Source organism: Macaca thibetana, chromosome 1, assembly GCF_024542745.1.
Source record: "Macaca thibetana thibetana isolate TM-01 chromosome 1, ASM2454274v1, whole genome shotgun sequence".
Lineage (NCBI taxonomy): Eukaryota > Metazoa > Chordata > Mammalia > Primates > Cercopithecidae > Macaca > Macaca thibetana.
The window spans coordinates 42,834,383-42,850,611 of record NC_065578.1 but is presented as its reverse complement, the minus strand read 5'-3'; the positions used below and the strand labels follow the sequence as shown (position 1 = coordinate 42,850,611).

The following is a 16,229-nucleotide window of genomic DNA, read 5'->3' as shown; positions in this document are numbered from 1 at the left end:
CAAGCCTGCTTCCACTCTGAGAGAGCCTTGCCCCGTCCCTTAAGCTCACTGCCATGAGACTACCGAGGTGGCCCAAGTGAGAGAGCCCCCAAGGAGCCTAGGCACCCCTTTCCTTGGCCCAGTAGGTCAACAGTACCTGTTACAATGTACCAGGCAGCTGGGCCACCCAGGAGTGTCTAGGGGACACCCAAAGGGGTGAGCAGCAGCTAACCTATTAAAAGTAAAATAGGCCACCTTCTCCTTATACACTGCCGGGACTTCAGCTCTAGCAGGTACTGTTCATTCCTCAGTTAGCTGCTGCTTCTCCAGGGGAGAACATCAGCGAGGATGGAAAGTGCATCTGAAACTCTGGCCTGGCTGCAAAGGGAAAGGTTGATTTAACACTGCATTTACATAATGTCAGAGCAAATGTAATTAGATTTAAACATACAGGATTGACTCAGAAACACTACAGAAGGGTTTCTTTCTAATCAACATATTTAAAACTTGGTTACACTGACATTAGGAGACGTAGGGTTAGCAAAATCCATTAAGCAAGGAAATGAGGCCTGAAAGAGGGCCACTTTACAACTGTGACAAAAACCAATGCCATAAATGCTGCAGTGCTACTTTAGAGAAGACACCCTGGGCCTACAGACTCCATGTGCGACTACACAGAGCCCCAGGAGTTAAGGACCACAGTTGGAATGCCAAGAGAAAACAACTTCTGAACAGGCCATGTCCAGGAAGAACAGAGCCTAATCTTCCAAACGTAAATTTTGCCAACAAGTTTTGCCGTCCATTTGCCATTCATTCAACAAATATTCACTGGGCACCTACTGTGTGCAAAGGCCTGCTCAGGAAAAGAAGAAGGTGTGGAGAAACAAAGAAGATGGGATCTGTGCTTAGGTGAGTAAGGATGCTGCAGCAGTATGGAGGAATATGGTGGAGTGAGGATATCAGGGACCTTTTCCTGCTGATGTCCATGAAGACTTACATGACCATAGACTTAATCAGACCTGAACTGTATCAACTGTCTAAACCAATGGTTTTCAAAATGTACATCCGGAAAGCGCCTAAGGAGCCTCCATTAGAGTAAACAAAAAAGGCTTGAGGCCCCACCTTCTTTCCAACCAGAATGGCTCTGCTTTTGATTTGTATGTTTTAATTGATTAAGATTTCACTTAAAGAAAGGGTTCTGGCCAGGCACAGTGGCTCACACCTACAATCCCCAGCACTTTGGGAGGCTGAGGTGGGAGGATCACCTGAGTCCGGAAGGTCAAGGCTGCAGTGAGTGAGCTGAGACTGCACCACTGCACTCCAGCCTAGATGACAGAAGTGAGACTTTGTCTCCAATCAATCAATAAGTAAGTAAAAGGGTTCTTTGGTTAAAACAAACTGGAAAACCCATACTTGCCCAACTCTGATAGTCTTACCATGTAAATAGAAAATTTAGGAGCATGTACCCCCAACCTAGATATTACTTACTAATCAATTACATATACTAATACTAATGCACATATGCACATTTTAAAGCAAAAACAGACTATAAAAGGTTAAGATAAAAATAAAGTTAATTTTGCTTTATTCCTATACCCCAATAATATTCCTGTTTCCCCCATGCCACCGACCTGCCCCCACCATCACTTTGAGGGCACCTGGACAATAGGCCTAAACCTGTGGGCTGTGGCAGACTAGGGAAAAAAGGAATGAGAATAAAGAAGCCAGAAACGGTGGCGTTTTCTAGCCTGGACCACCAAGGTGACAGGCTTTAAGAGGGCTCGTGTGGAGGAAGTGGAGGCTAATAACAAACCAGGTTAAACAAGCTGTGTGGGGTACACAACATGTATCCAGGGTCTTTTCATTTGGAAATACCCAGGGGAGGCAATAAGAAATTCAGGGGGTTCAGAAAAGAGGTCAGAGCAAGAGCTGGGAACCCGCAGCACCAGGTTCAGAATTACAATGGTGGGAGAAGATAAGATTGTTGTGGGTGATAAATTGACTAAGCCTTCCAGGGACAGGAGGAAGAAGAGAAGGGAGAAAAGGAGACTCCGCAGCAGACAGGTAAGAGGAATACCAGAAAGCCAACAAAGGGACGACTTCAGGGAGGGGGAGATCCACAGGCCAAAGAACACAGAAGAGCTGAGCAGGGAAGTGGCCAAGGGACTCACTCGGCAAAGGGGAGCTATCAGGACTGTTTTTTGAGATAAGTTCCGGTGGACAAAGAATAAGAAACTAAGGAGCGAATATATCACGGAGTATTTTTGGGAAGATCAAGGGAAAAATGAGATCATAATTTGAGAAGGAAATTTCCTCTAGAATTGTATTTTAGCTATGATAGGGGCTACATGAGCTTGGCTTTATAGGCAAAGCAGCAGCTTGTGAAAGGGAGATAATAGGATATTTGGTAGAGAGAATGGTTCCCCAATATACCCACATCCCAATCTCTGTGAATATGTTATTCTAACATGGTAAAGGAGAATTAAGATTGCTAATCAGATAGTCTTTAAAATAGGGAATATCCTGGATCATTCAGGTGGGCCCAGTGTAATCCCAATGGGGAATACAACAGAAGGAAGCAGAAGAGTCTGAGTGATGTGATGCCAGAGACACTTGGTTGGATGCCCCTGCCTCTGACCATGGACGCAGAGGTCTAGGAGCCAAGGAATGTGGACAGCCTAGGGAGGCTGGAAAGGGCAAGGAAATGGGTCCTCCCCCGAGAGCCTCCAGGAAGGTACACAGCCCTGCTGACGCCTTCATTTTAGCTCAGTGAAACCCATTTCAGACTTCTGAACTAAAGAACCACAAGAGAACAAGTGTTTCAGTCTCTGTGTTTGTGGTACCTTGTTATAGCAGCAATAGGAAACAAATACAGGGTAGGAGGTACCTAAGATCACCAAGAGGAGGTGGAAGGGTGAAGGTCAAGAACACCAGAATGCAGCTTGGGAAAGGAAGAGGACAGTTTTTCCATGATCAGTATGTTCACAGCACCTCCTATATAGCCAGCATATGGTGGGAACACTTGTTTTGGCAGTGTAGAGATGAACAAGACATGATTTCTAACCTCAGGGAGGGAGACCTAGTGTCCAAGTCTGAAGTCTGAGCCCTTTCCACTACCGTCATGCTGCCTCTGACCAAAGTAGTCAGGTCCATTCAAATATTTGAATATTTTTTCACATTTCCTCATCTCCTGGCCAGTACTCCTCCTGCTACCATGGCATCTGCACCCTTCTCACGGTGCTGCCTTCCCTGGGATTGCTCCAGTTTCTAAATTCCCTCAGTATATGACAGAAACCAACTAGCTGTATGAGCCTGGACGAGTGGCAGCCCTACCAGTAAAATGGCAGTAATAAACCCTTCCCCAAAGGGCTCTTTTTGCAGACAGGGTGGGATAGCAGGTAGTCTCCCAGGGCCCTGCCTGCAAGAAAGCTAGAGCTCAAGGCTCCTGAGTTCTTTCCTCGCTCCTCCAACATCTGGCACCAGCATCAAGGTTAGTGTTCCTGTTAGGGTTTATTCTGCACAGAGAAGAACCAATTGTTCTCCCACCTTGTTTTGGGAACTCACTTTTCAAAGCAGCTTGAACTAACAAGAACTTCTGCAGCAGACATATGGCTGAGGTTCAGTCAGTAGGTAATGAAAACTCTACAGCTTTGGCAGTCAGTCAGCCAGGGTGCTTTTACCAAAAACTGCAGTTTACCAAACTCACCTAAAAAAGGCCCTTGACATAGATGGTGGCATGGAAACTGAACAGCAGGCAGCCCAAATTACAGCTTGGGGATGCTTAAAGTGGGGGTAGGGAAATATAAGGGTGCTCTAAGGAACCAAGTTGTCTACAAATATAGATCCAGTGCTATTAGACCTCTCCAGGGATGGGCAAAGTTGCTCAGCTTCTGCCCCCAAACCTTGACTATCTGTCCCTTATTCCTACCAGTCAATTAATTCTGATGGTGGCTTCTTACTAAAACAAATCTGACCTTCCATTTACTCATTCCATCCTCATTACAGAGGGTTTCACAGGCCAAGCCCTGTGGACTGGGCTGGTAACTCAAGAAATGAGGATGAGTGTGGCACAGAGCCCAGCTTCTAGAAGGTTATATTCTTCACCAGCCTATGGCAAGGGCATTAAGAAGCAAGTACTCTAGAGCTTCAAAGAAGAAAGGGAACTAGATGGAAAGCAATGAAGAGTTTCCAAGAGTAGTGGCTTTTGAAAAGCGCTGGGCTGCACTAAGCAGAGGTAATTATTATCTGACTACTCTAGGCGACCCTCAGAGATAAATTCTCCATCTCCTCCCACCTCAAAACCATCTGCATTCTGGTGACCGTGGCCCAACGAAGTTAATGTACTTACTGCCACTGAACTGTATACTACAAAAACTGTTAAAATAGGTAAATTTCATATCATGTATATATTACCACAATTTAAAAACACAGGCTGGGTGTGATGGCTTATGCCTATATCTCAGCACTTTGGGAGGCCGAGACAGGAGGATCACTTGAGCCCAGGAATTTAAGATCAGCCTGGGCGACATAAGGATACCCCATCACTACAAAAATAAAAAAATTAGCTGGGCATGATGGCACATGCCTATAGTCCCAACTACTTGAGAGGCTGAGGTGGGAGAATCCTTTGAGCCTGGGAGGTCGAGGCTGCAGTGAGCAGAGATCGCACCACTGCACTCCAGCCTGGGCAACACAAGAGCTTGTCTCAAAAACAAACAAAAAACCTATCTGCAGCCATCCCCTCCTGTCTCTCCATCTGCACTCCCACTTCCTTAGATCCCCAGAATCCAATCACTACCTCTTCAACTTCCCGCACTCGGCAGGACCCTGCCCTTTAATACAAGGCACACTTGGCCATACCTCCAATTGTCTTGAACTTTTCTCCTGCCCTGGCCCTGAATACACTGTTCTTTCCTAGTTCTCCTGATCTCTGGCTGCTTCTTCACATTCTCCTACCTGGGCCCTCTCCCGTCACCCCACACTGTGAAACTGTTCTTCACTCTACACACATTCTTCCATACCCACCAGTGCCCTCCTGGTGACTCCCACACCCACAGACCAACCCTTCCACCCCCAGCTTCGAGGCTATGTCCATGTATCTCCATAGCCTACCTCACAAAAGTTACCCTCCAGACGTACCCAAACTCAAATCATTTCCTGGCCCACACTAAAAACCCTCTAGTTTTCTTATAACCACTATCCTATACGGATGGCACCACCATCCATCCCAAGAACTCAAAGCTGGAAACCCGAGTCAAGCCCCATGCTACCCTCTGACTCACCCCACACCCAGTCACCCAGTCCTATGCACCTACCTTCCAAGTAGCTCAAGTCCATTTTCTGCTCCCCATCCCTATCACCACCACCCACAGGTCCTCACTACCTCTCTCTCAGACTAAAGAAATAGGTTCCTAATTGGTTTCCCTGTTTCAAATCTTTTTTCCTCCTTTCCTGAAGTAGAAGTATTTAGTTATAAAAATAACATGTTAATCATAAAAATATTCAAATGATGCATAAATGTAGGAAGTGAAATCATCCATAATTCCACCTTCAAGAGAACCTCTGTTAACAATTTCTAATTTTGCCTCTCTCTTCCTCCCCCCTAGAATCTTTATACTGCCTCCAGAACAATCTTCTAAAACATCAGTGCAGTACTTAAAAAACCCTTTACTGGACAACCAATGACAGCTTCTTGATTAAGTCAATGGTGAGGAAAAAATGGGGGGAGGTGCTGGCCTACATTAAGGAAGACTTCAAAACATCATCAAATCAAAGGTGTGGGCCTTGGTTTAATCCTGATACAAACCAGTCAACTGTAAAACAGACTTTGTTTGGACAATGAGGAAATGTGATTATGGACTGGATAGTAAATTATGCTAAAGAATTTTTATAGTTTTCTTAGGTATAATAATGGCATAGTTATCTGAGAAAGTGACCATATTTTTCTTTTTTTTTTTTTTTTTATTTTTTTTGTGAGATGGAGTCTCACTCTGTTGCCCAGGCTAGAGTACAATGGCGCGATCTCAGCTCACCGCAACCTCTGCCTCCTGAGTAGAATGGCAAGCAATTCTCCTGCCTCAGCCTCCTGAGTAGCTGGGATTACAGGCACCCGCCAACATGCCCGGCTAATTTTTGTATTTTTAGTAGAGATGAGGTTTCACCATGTTGGCCAGGCTGGTCTCGAACTCCTGACCTCAGGTGATCCACCCCCCCGGCCTCCCAAAGTGCTGGGATTACAGGCGTGAGCCACCGCACCCAGCTGAAAGTGACCATATTTTTCTTTTTTTTTTTTTTTTTTTGAGACAGAGTCTCGCTCTGTCACCTAGGCTGGAGTGCAGTGGCTGGATCTCAGCTCACTGCAAGCTCCGCCTCCCGGGTTCACGCCATTCTCCTGCCTCAGCCTCCCGAGTAGCTGGGACTACAGGCGCCTGCCACCTCGCCCGGCTAAGTTTTTGTATTTTTAGTAGAGACAGGGTTTCACTGTGTTAGCCAGGATGGTCTCGATCTCCTGACCTCGTGATCCGCCCGTCTCGGCCTCCCAAAGTGCTGGGATTACAGGCTTGAGCCACCGCGCCCGGCCTGTGACCATATTTTTCAAAGATACACACTGAAGTAGGGAAGAAATGACAAGGTATCTGGGATGTACTTTAAAATACTTCAGCAGAGAGGCAGATTAATGGGCACAAATATATAGTTTGATAGAAAAAATGAGACCTAGTGTTTGACAAATCAGTAGGGTGACTAGTTTACAATAGTCTATTGTACATTTCAAAATAGTTAGAATTATTTGAATGTTTCTAGCATAAAGACAAATATTTAAGGTGATACATTTCCCAATTACAGTGATTTAATCTTCACAAACTAATGTATTAAAATATCACATGTACCCCAAAAATATGTACATTATAAACTAATAAAGATAATATAATTTTAATATAAATACTTCGGAAAATTGAAAATAGGACAAACAAAGCAAATATGGAAAGATCCTGACACCTGTTAGAATACTTATGGGTTCGGCTGGGCACGGTGGCTCACACCTGTAATTCCAGCACTTTGGGAAGCTGAGGTGGGTAGATCATGAGGTCAGGAGTTCAAGACCAGCCTGGCCAAGATAGTGAAACCCCGTCTCTACTAAAAATACAAAAATTAGCCGGGCGTGGTGGCAGGCGCCTGTAATCCCAGCTACTTAGGAGGCTGAGGCAAAGAATTGCTTGAAGCCGGGAGGTGAAGGTTGCAGTGAGCCCAGATCATGCCACTGCACTCTAGCCTGGGCGACAGAGCAAGACTCAATCTCAAAAAAAAAATTTATTTGTGGGTTCACTGTATTATTTGCTCTGCATCTCTCTTTTTTAAGATATTGTGTCATTCTGCCACCCAGGCTGTAGTGCAATGGTACAGTCATGGCTCATTGCAGCCTCAACCTCTCGGGCTCAAGCGATTCTCGCACCTCAGCCTCCCAAAGTGCTGGGACCACAGGTGCACGGCACCCTGCGTGGCCTCCCTCTGAATCTTTGTGTGTGCATTTATTATTTATTTTTTTGAGACAAAGTTTCACTCTTTCACCCAGACTAGAGAGCAGTGGTGTGATCTCACCTCACTGCAACCTCCGCCCCGGGGTTCAAGCACTTCTGCCTCAGCCTCCCAAGCAGCTGGGATTATAGGCACCCGCCACCACACCCAGCTAATTTTTCTATTTTGGACAAGCTGATCTTGAACTCCTGACCTCATGTGATCCACCCATGTCGGCCTCCCAAAGTGCTAGGATTACAGGCATGCACCACCACACCCGGCCCTTTGTGTGTGCATTTAAAAGAATGAATTATGAAAGTTTTCAGGCCGGGCGCGGTGGCTCATGCCTGTAATCCCAGCACTTTGGGAGGCCGAGACGGGCGGATCACGAGGTCAGGAGATCGAGACCATCCTGGCTAACACGGTGAAACCCCGTCTCTACTAAAAAATACAAAAAACTAGCTGGGCGAGGTGGCGGGCGCCTGTAGTCCCAGCTACTCGGGAGGCTGAGGCAGGAGAATGGCGTGAACCCGGGAGGCGGAGCTTGCAGTGAGCTGAGATCCGGCCACCGCACTCCAGCCTGGGTGACAGAGCGAGACTCCGCCTCAAAAAAAAAAAAAAAAAAAAAAAAAAAAAGAAAGTTTTCAATTTCCAAACCCATACGGTGCATATGGTGGGGACCCTTCTGCTGCTCCCTACACTGTAACTAGGAGGTCAAACTGCTTCACAGAGCAACAAGGCAGACCCTCCAGGTTCTGGCTCTTGATATCCTCCAAAAGCACCACCTGAGGCCCTCTCTAGCCCTATACACCTGAGACAAACTAAACCACTGCAGATCCCCAAGTGCTTTGATGCTGGCATGAGCTATCATGAGCATTTAGAACATCCTACTCTCCCAGATTCTCTCTTCGATTTCCTTCTATCCACCTGGCATTCTTCTAACCTCAGGCCTAAACTATTTCCTTCTCTCGGGCAGTCCTGAAATCCACACTGCAACCCCAAGCTGAACTGCTAACTCTCCCACTTGTACCACAACACGTATCATTAGTACTGGAATGATTTGCTCTTATCTATCTCTCCTAGACTATGAGTTCCTTGAAGGCACAGTCCTGGCCTAGAGCAGGCATGCTGTAAATGATTACAAAGTAGTGAAGAGGCAGGGCAGCCAAAACAGTTTTAGAGACTTTTAAGTAGTTCAGACAAACAAGCTAGCACATGTTGGAGGTGGAGGGATGGATGGCAATGCAGCAGAGAGGGTATTAGGGTATTATCATCAGGCTAGACCTGAGAAGTATATACAGAAATAAAAAGGAACCAAGAAGACACTCAAGGGTTTTTGAGCAGAGGACTGAAAAAGAGAGACATGTCAGAGAGAAGACCCCTTCCCCCAGCATACTTCCACATGGAGAGAGTCCTGGCTTTTCTTCTCCCCACCCCCTTAAAAGCTGTGATTCACTTCAATAGGATCTGTCTTTTGGAGAGGGAGTGCATTCTGGCCTATGTCCACACCACATGGAAGCTGAGTGCTTCCATGGAAATGCTTTGCCTCTAGAGGGGCCTGGAGACATCAAGAGTAAATGAGTAGTCCAGGCGCGATGGCTCACACCTGTAATCTCAGCACTTTGGGAGGCTGAGGCGGACACTCAGGAGTTACAGACCAGCCTGGCCAACATGGTGAAATCTCTACTAAAAAAATACAAAAATTAACCAGGAGTGGTGATGCATGCCCGTAATCCCAGCTACTGGGGAGGCTGGGGCAGGAGAATCACCTGAACCCGGGAGGCGGAGCTTGCAGTGAGCCAAGATTGCACCACTGCACTCCAGCCTGGGCAACAGAGCGAGACTCAGTCTCAAAAAAAAAAAAGAGTAAATGAGTAGCAGGGCCATTTGGCCACAGGTTAAAAGTCACTTTCTTCAATCATTTTAACTTGTAAGTAAAGCAACATTCTGAGCTCCATATGCCTGACTCTTGTATCATCAATTAAATAGTTCCAAACTTGAGAGGAAAAAGGACAAGTGTTATTTATTGGCTTCCTGCACCTCCCACCCCAAAAAAATCCCACAAAAACTTGACTCTGTAATAAGATTAATTAACCAGTAATACAAAGACTAAACAATGCATATAAAGTATTTAATAGCTGGGGGCGGTGGGGCGCACAGTGGCTCACACTTGAAATCATGGCACTTTGGGAGATCAAGGGAGGAGGATCACTTGAGCCCAGGAGTTCGAGACCAGTCTGGGCAACACAGTGAAACCCCATCTCTACAAAAAATACAAAAATACAAAGATAAGCCGAGAAAATACAAAGATTAGCTGAGAGTGGTGGTGTGCACCTGTAGTCCCAGCTATTTGGGAGGCTGAGGTGGGAAGGATGGGTTGAACCCAGGGGACAGAAGTTGCAGTGAGCCAAGACTGTGCCACTGCACTCTACCCTGGGCAACAGAGCAAGACCCTGTCTCAAAAAAGAAAAACAAAGTATTTAATATACAGTGAGCTCTTGCTACTTCTTAGCTGCTTTTTGTGATTGTGATTGCAACTAGAAACAAGAATGTCAGGAAGACTCAGCAAGAGGACAGCATGAACTGTAGTGAACAGTAGGATGGACGAAATGGCTCGGCGCCTCTGTGAAGGAAGAATTGCTAGGTGGCAACTGGAAGTTTAAGAGACTCTGGTTTCCAGGCTGAAAAAGCCCTCATTTATGGAAGCTGCCATAAGAAGGCATAGAGAACTGCAATCAGAGGCAATGAGAAGGAAACACAGTAGTTATTAGCTCATTAGCCTGCAACCACAGTGGGATGGAAAGAGGAACATTCACAAGGTAAAAAGGAAGTCTACAAAAACCGTACCCTGAGATTCAGAGAAGGCACCGAGAAAAGTTACGAGTATTAACAACAAGGAGATAAACATACCATAAAAAGGGACTATTGGCAACACTAGGGAAATGTGAATATGACTGAGTGTCAAGTACTGCAGCCAAAGAAAACAGAAAGCAAATGTGCCAAATGCTAATCATATATATGATGAGTACACGCGGGGGCTCGTGATGGTATTCTGTACATACTTCAGAAATTTTCCATAGTGAAGATTTTTAAGAGCTAAATTTTTAAAAACTAAAGGTAAGGGGATAGGGAATAAAGAGGACCTTCTGCACTGGCTTCTTATATCTGCCACCCCTCATCAAAAGCTGCAAGCTTGACCCACATAAGCTGTAAGGCTGGGGAGTCAGGGAAGGTCCCTTGGGTAGTGTGGGTCCAGCTGCATCTGACATGACTCTGATCACCCATAGTGGCAGACCCACCAAGAGCCATTTTACACAAAAGCAGGAATCAGCTTTTGGTGACAACACATATTTATGGAGGAAGCCTGAACACACACGTTCATATTTATAGCTTTGGGAATGCATCTTGGTCTCCAAAAGGATGTTCTATCAGTGTCATACTGGGAGTCTACAGAGCAGTCAAGACTTGTAAGAAAAAAACCCTTGAATTTCAAGGTAAGAAAGGCCATCTCATCTCATCTCATCCCAAACCCCCAAACATGTGGGCTCCAATGGCAGCTATTCTAACCCCTGTGCCGCTAAGGCAATGAGGGTCAGAGGAAGAGTTCCCACCCACCCCAACTGAAAAGGCCAGCCACGGTGGCTCACGCCTGTAATTCCAGCACTTTGGGAGACTGAGGTGGGTGGATCACTTGAGGTCAGGAGTTCGAGACCTGCCTAGCCAACATGGTGAAACCCTGTCTCTACTAAAAATACAAAAACTAGCTGGGCGTGGTGGCACACGCCTGTAATACCAGCTACTCGGGAGGCTGAGGCAGGAGAACTGCTTGAACCTGGAAGGCAGAGGTTGCAGTGAGCCAACATCACGCCACTGCACTCCAGCCTAGGCAACAGAGCAAGACTCTATCTCAAGAAAAAAAAAAAAGGCATTGTGATCCAAGTGGGCTGAGGAGGATCTGCTGCCGTGACTGAGGCTGCATTGATGCAATTCTTGGAATCAGAAGCCACAGGGATAAGAGAAAAGCAACTCCCAGCAAAGAACAAGCTGGGAGAGTGAATGCCACCCAGGCTTTTGTTGGACACAACCACTGCAGGCTGGAGGCACTGACTGAGGGTTTCTCCTGCCCTCCTGCAGCACCTCCACCACACAGACCCACCTCCCCAACACAGATCCCCTCCCCGACAGGGTGTCCTTCAGGGCAGCTCCCCAGCCCACACCACTGCCTGGAGCCCATACCTCTGCCAGCTCCCGCTCACTGATACTTCTGGCGGCGCTCCCTTTCTTCCTCATGCATGGCTCTCCCACAGTGACCCTGCCATCCCCTTTGGCATAACTGTGCACAGTGAGAACTCCCGTTTGCCCTTGGGCTCGGCAGGAGAGAGGCTCACTAGTTTCTGAATCAGAAGAGATAGAATCCCGTGAAGAGCCAGAGCCCAGGCTAGATGACTTCTTTTGGGAGCCTGAGAAGACAAGGCGTCCCCCTACAGACGCAGGATTCACAGAAAGATCCAAGGCTGCTGCTTCTTGTTCTTCCTCCTCATCCTCCTCTTCTAGTTTGACATTTTTGAGCTCTTCAAATTTGACTTCAGTGGAGTCAGAATAATCTGAAACACACATACACGTTAGACAGAGCCAAGTTCCACCTGCACACGTGAATCTGATGAAAGCCAGAGTGGCAAAGCACAAGGAACATGGGCTAGGAATGGGACCTGGCTTCCCATCCTGGCTCTGTCACTGAGGGACACTGTGAGCCAGGGCTATCTGCTCAGCCTCCTGGCCTCCAGCTTCTTCCTCTGTAGTGAGAAGATGCTACTACATATCTGCAGGGCTCATAAATAAGACTCCTGAGCACCACCTGGCACTCAGCAGACACTCAGTAAGGGGCAGCTGCCATTTCCTCTGAAGTCTCCTGCAGGAAATGCAAGTCTGAGCTCAGCAGAGACCTGGCTACCTAGCCCATGCTAGAAAATCTAAAGATCTTGAAAAATATTAAGAGGGTGTATGTTAAATGTTCTCACTGCAACAATGGTAACTATGTGAAGTAATATGTATTTTAATCAGCTAGATTTAACCATTCCACAACATATATCTACTTCACAAATCATGTTGGACCAGGAGAAGTGGTTCACAACTGTAATCCCAGGACTTTGGGAGGCCAAGATGGGAGGATTGCTAGAGCCCAGGAGTTCAAGACCAGCCTGGGCAACAAAGTGAGACCCTATCTCTACAAAATTTAAAAATTAGCCAGGCATGGGCCAGGCGCGGTGGCTCACGGCTGTAATCCTAGCACTTTGGGAGACCGAGGTAGGCAGATCACGATGTCAGGAGATCGACACCATCCTGGCTAACAGGGTGAAACCCCATCTCTACTAAAAATATAAAAAATCAGCCAGGCGTGATGGCCCACATCTGTAGTCCCAGCTACTCAGGAGGCTGAGGCAGGAGAATCACTTGAACCCGGGAGGCAGAGATTGCAGTGAGCCGAGATCGCCACTGCATTCCAGCCTGGGTGACAGAGTGACTACGTCTCAAAAAACAAAAAAGTAGCCAGGCATGGTGGCGTATGCCTGTAGTCCAGGCTACTTGAGAGGTTGAGGCAAGAGGATTGCTTGAGCCCGGAAAGTTGAGGCTGCAGTGAGCTGTGTTCGCACAGGCTTGTGCAACAGAGCAAGACCCTGTTTCTAAAACAAAAAAATTATGTTGTGGCCGGGCGCAGTGGCTCAAGCCTGTAATCCCAGCACTTTGGGAGGCCGAGACGGGCGGATCACGAGGTCAGGAGATCGAGACCATCCTGGCTAACACGGTGAAACCCCATCTCTACTAAAAAAATACAAAAAACTAGCCGGGCGAAGTGGCGAGCGCCTGTGGTCCCAGCTACTCTGGAGGCTGAGGCAGGAGAATGGCGTAAACCCGGGAGGCGGAGCTTGCAGTGAGCTGAGATCCGGCCACTGCACTCCAGCCTGGGCGAGAGAGCCAGACTCAGTCTCAAAAAAAAAAAAAAATTATGTTGTACATGACAAATATGCACCATTTTATCTGTCAATATAAATAAATTTGAAGGGAAAAAAGGGAAAGAAAATCTGCTGAATTAGAAGCCAGCCCAGCCCAGAACGTCAGTCCACAGTGCTACCTGGCTGTCAGCAGACCACATCTTAGCGTCATACCTGACCCAAGACAGATACAAGCCTTTCTCCAACAAATCTAGCCTCAATGACCTTCCAAGTGACTGCTAAACAACACTGATCACACCACTCCCACTCTTAAAATATAAGCTTCCAAGTGAGCAAATGAAAATGGCAGACAGCCCTACATCCTCTCCTATTTCTCCAGCGTCACCTTCTGGTCACACAGCTGCCTTCTACCCTAATATTCAATTGAGGGAAACTCCCCACCGGTTCCCCCAAGTGGACCATGCTATTAATATTTCCCATCTCTGCTGGGAACGGTGGCGCAAGCCTGTAATCCCACTCGGCACTTTGGGAGGCCGAGGCAGGCGGATCACCTGAAGTCAGGAGTTCAAGATCAGCCTGGCCAACATGGTGAAACTCCATCTCTACTAAAAATACAAAAAAAAATTAGCCAGGTGTGGTGGCGGGCACCTGTAGTCCTAGCTAGTTGGGAGGCTGAGGCAGGAGAATCGCTTGAACCCAGGAGGCAGAAGTTGCAGTGAGCCGAGATTGCGCCACTGCACTTCAGCCCGCATGACAGAGCAAGACTCCATCTCAAAAAAAAAAAAAAAAAAAAAATTCTCCCATCTCCACGCCTGTGCCCTGCTCCTCCCCTCTGGGACACCCTTTCTACATCCCTGCTCTCTCTCTGTCCGCCTGGGAAGGTCCTACTTACCTTGTAAGAGTCACCTTCACCAAAACCTCCAGTGTTTCCCTGACCCCTGACCAGACAGAGGGAGGAGCTTTTCCCTACGTGTCCAGTCCACCCTGTACATCCCTACCCAAAGCACTTCCCACACTCCAAGTACACTATCTGCTCACAGACCTGTCACTCTGCTCTCTTTCTCACCCAGCACTCAATATGGCATCTGACACGGGACACAGGTATGAGTTAAGGTTGTGGAAAATACACCATAGTCAACTAACCTGGAAAGGTAAGACCATCCTCAACTTGCCGCACAGAGCTATGGGTGGGCCTCACGGGGGCGAGGGCTGCCGGGCACTCCGTCATCTCATACTGCTCAGAACTCAGCTCCTCCTTGGGGAAGAGCTCACTCTGACTCACCTCCTGTGGTATTTCAAGACAAACTCGGTGCCTCTTTGTCCCTATTCGGTGCTTGGCCAGGCTGCAAGGGAGACGGCAAATCTTTTAAGAGCCCACAAATACATCCACTTACTCAAAGACATTCCTACACATCCACACACAACCCAAAGTGAATGGCCAGAGCCTGTCAGGCCTGGCTCAAAACTCAGGGACACCTCTTATTTGTGACTTGAGACAAGGGACTTCACCTCTCTGAGCTTGTTCCATCATCTAAAAGATACAGGTATTACCACCCACCTAACAGGTTTGTTGTGAGGACTAAGAAAAGGTATGCAGAGTAGCTGGCAAAGTGCCTGGCATATAGTAGGTACCAAGGAACGGTTCCTCCTTTCTTTCCCATATGGCCCAGGATAAATTCTCAGAGCACAGATCCCCTGGCTCAGCTTCCCATTGGTGCAGACTTAAAAAGGTGACTCTTCTTAAGTCTGCTCTAATGGCACTGCAGACTTAAATCACAACATTACCAATGCCCTTGAGTCTCATCCTCACTACACTTCTTTTTAAAAGACTCTCTGATATGATGAGAAAACATGACTTTTCCGGCTCAGGGGGAGCCCAACCTTCGCACATAAATGCCTTAACCCTCATATAAATAACCCCTTGCTCCAGCAGACTACACGCCTACTGCAGTTCTCTCATTCAGAAAGTGCCTGAATGCTCTGGCTCTCCGGCTTCTGGAGCCTTTACCAAGAACAATCCCTCAGCCGAGGCACAAACAGCATCTTAGAAACAGCCTCTCCACAGGTCACAGGACCTACCCAGACACCTCTCCCTCACACAGCCACGACAAAGGGCTGCTGGGTTACCTTGTCTTCAAGTCTCCTTCCTCTCCATCCTCCACCCCTTCCATGTCCTCCTCTGGGCACTCTTCCTCGTTGCCAGCTCTTGGAGGCAGTTCACTCTCCTTAAGAAACTCAGCTGCTTCTGGCGTGGGCAGAGTATGGTCAATAACTGTGTTGTCCTTCCCAGCTTTCCAAAGTTTGTACCTTTCTGGCTGGAACTTCCTCACAAACACATCCATGGAGATCTTCACCATGTCCTTTCTACAGGAGCACTGTCAGCAGGAACCGGAAGAGCACCAGGTGAGCATACCTTGCTGCTTCCACCTCACCCCCAAGTCCTAGCTCCTCCCTCCACATGGAAACAAGTGCAAGATGGTTTATAACCAGATTGTTTTGGTTCACAGGCTGAGGGCATATTATCCTTGCAGGACCTTCAAATATGAAGGGAAGCAGGGAAAAAAGGGCAGAGAATACATACTACTGGGGCAAATCTACCTGGGCACTAACTCGGGGCCACAGACGGTGGTTAGGCTCAGCACTTAGGCCCCCAGGATGGTGAGCCACCTGACCTTGGCTCCCTGTCCAAGCCAGGAACACACAAGCAAGTCTACTACTACGAGTCAAAGGCCTAGCCCTGCCGCTTCCCTAGAGTAAAGAAAACCCCTAGGAACTTCAACAGAGAAG

At 47.4% G+C, this 16,229-nt stretch overlaps 1 protein-coding gene across 4 annotated transcripts in view; it reads right to left on the bottom strand.

Moving 5' to 3' along the window:
* KDM4A (lysine demethylase 4A) overlaps nucleotides 1–16,229 on the bottom strand; it is a 57,378-nt gene that overhangs the window by 22,189 nt on the left and 18,960 nt on the right. For all 4 annotated transcript variants that reach the window (XM_050797745.1, XM_050797760.1, XM_050797736.1 and 1 more), the window contains 3 exons: nucleotides 15,570–15,817; nucleotides 14,586–14,785; nucleotides 11,728–12,095 (listed from right to left, as the gene is read on the bottom strand). In XM_050797745.1, the coding sequence (XP_050653702.1) occupies nucleotides 11,728–12,095; nucleotides 14,586–14,785; nucleotides 15,570–15,817 (816 nt within the window). The remainder of the gene's footprint in view (nucleotides 1–11,727; nucleotides 12,096–14,585; nucleotides 14,786–15,569; nucleotides 15,818–16,229) is intronic.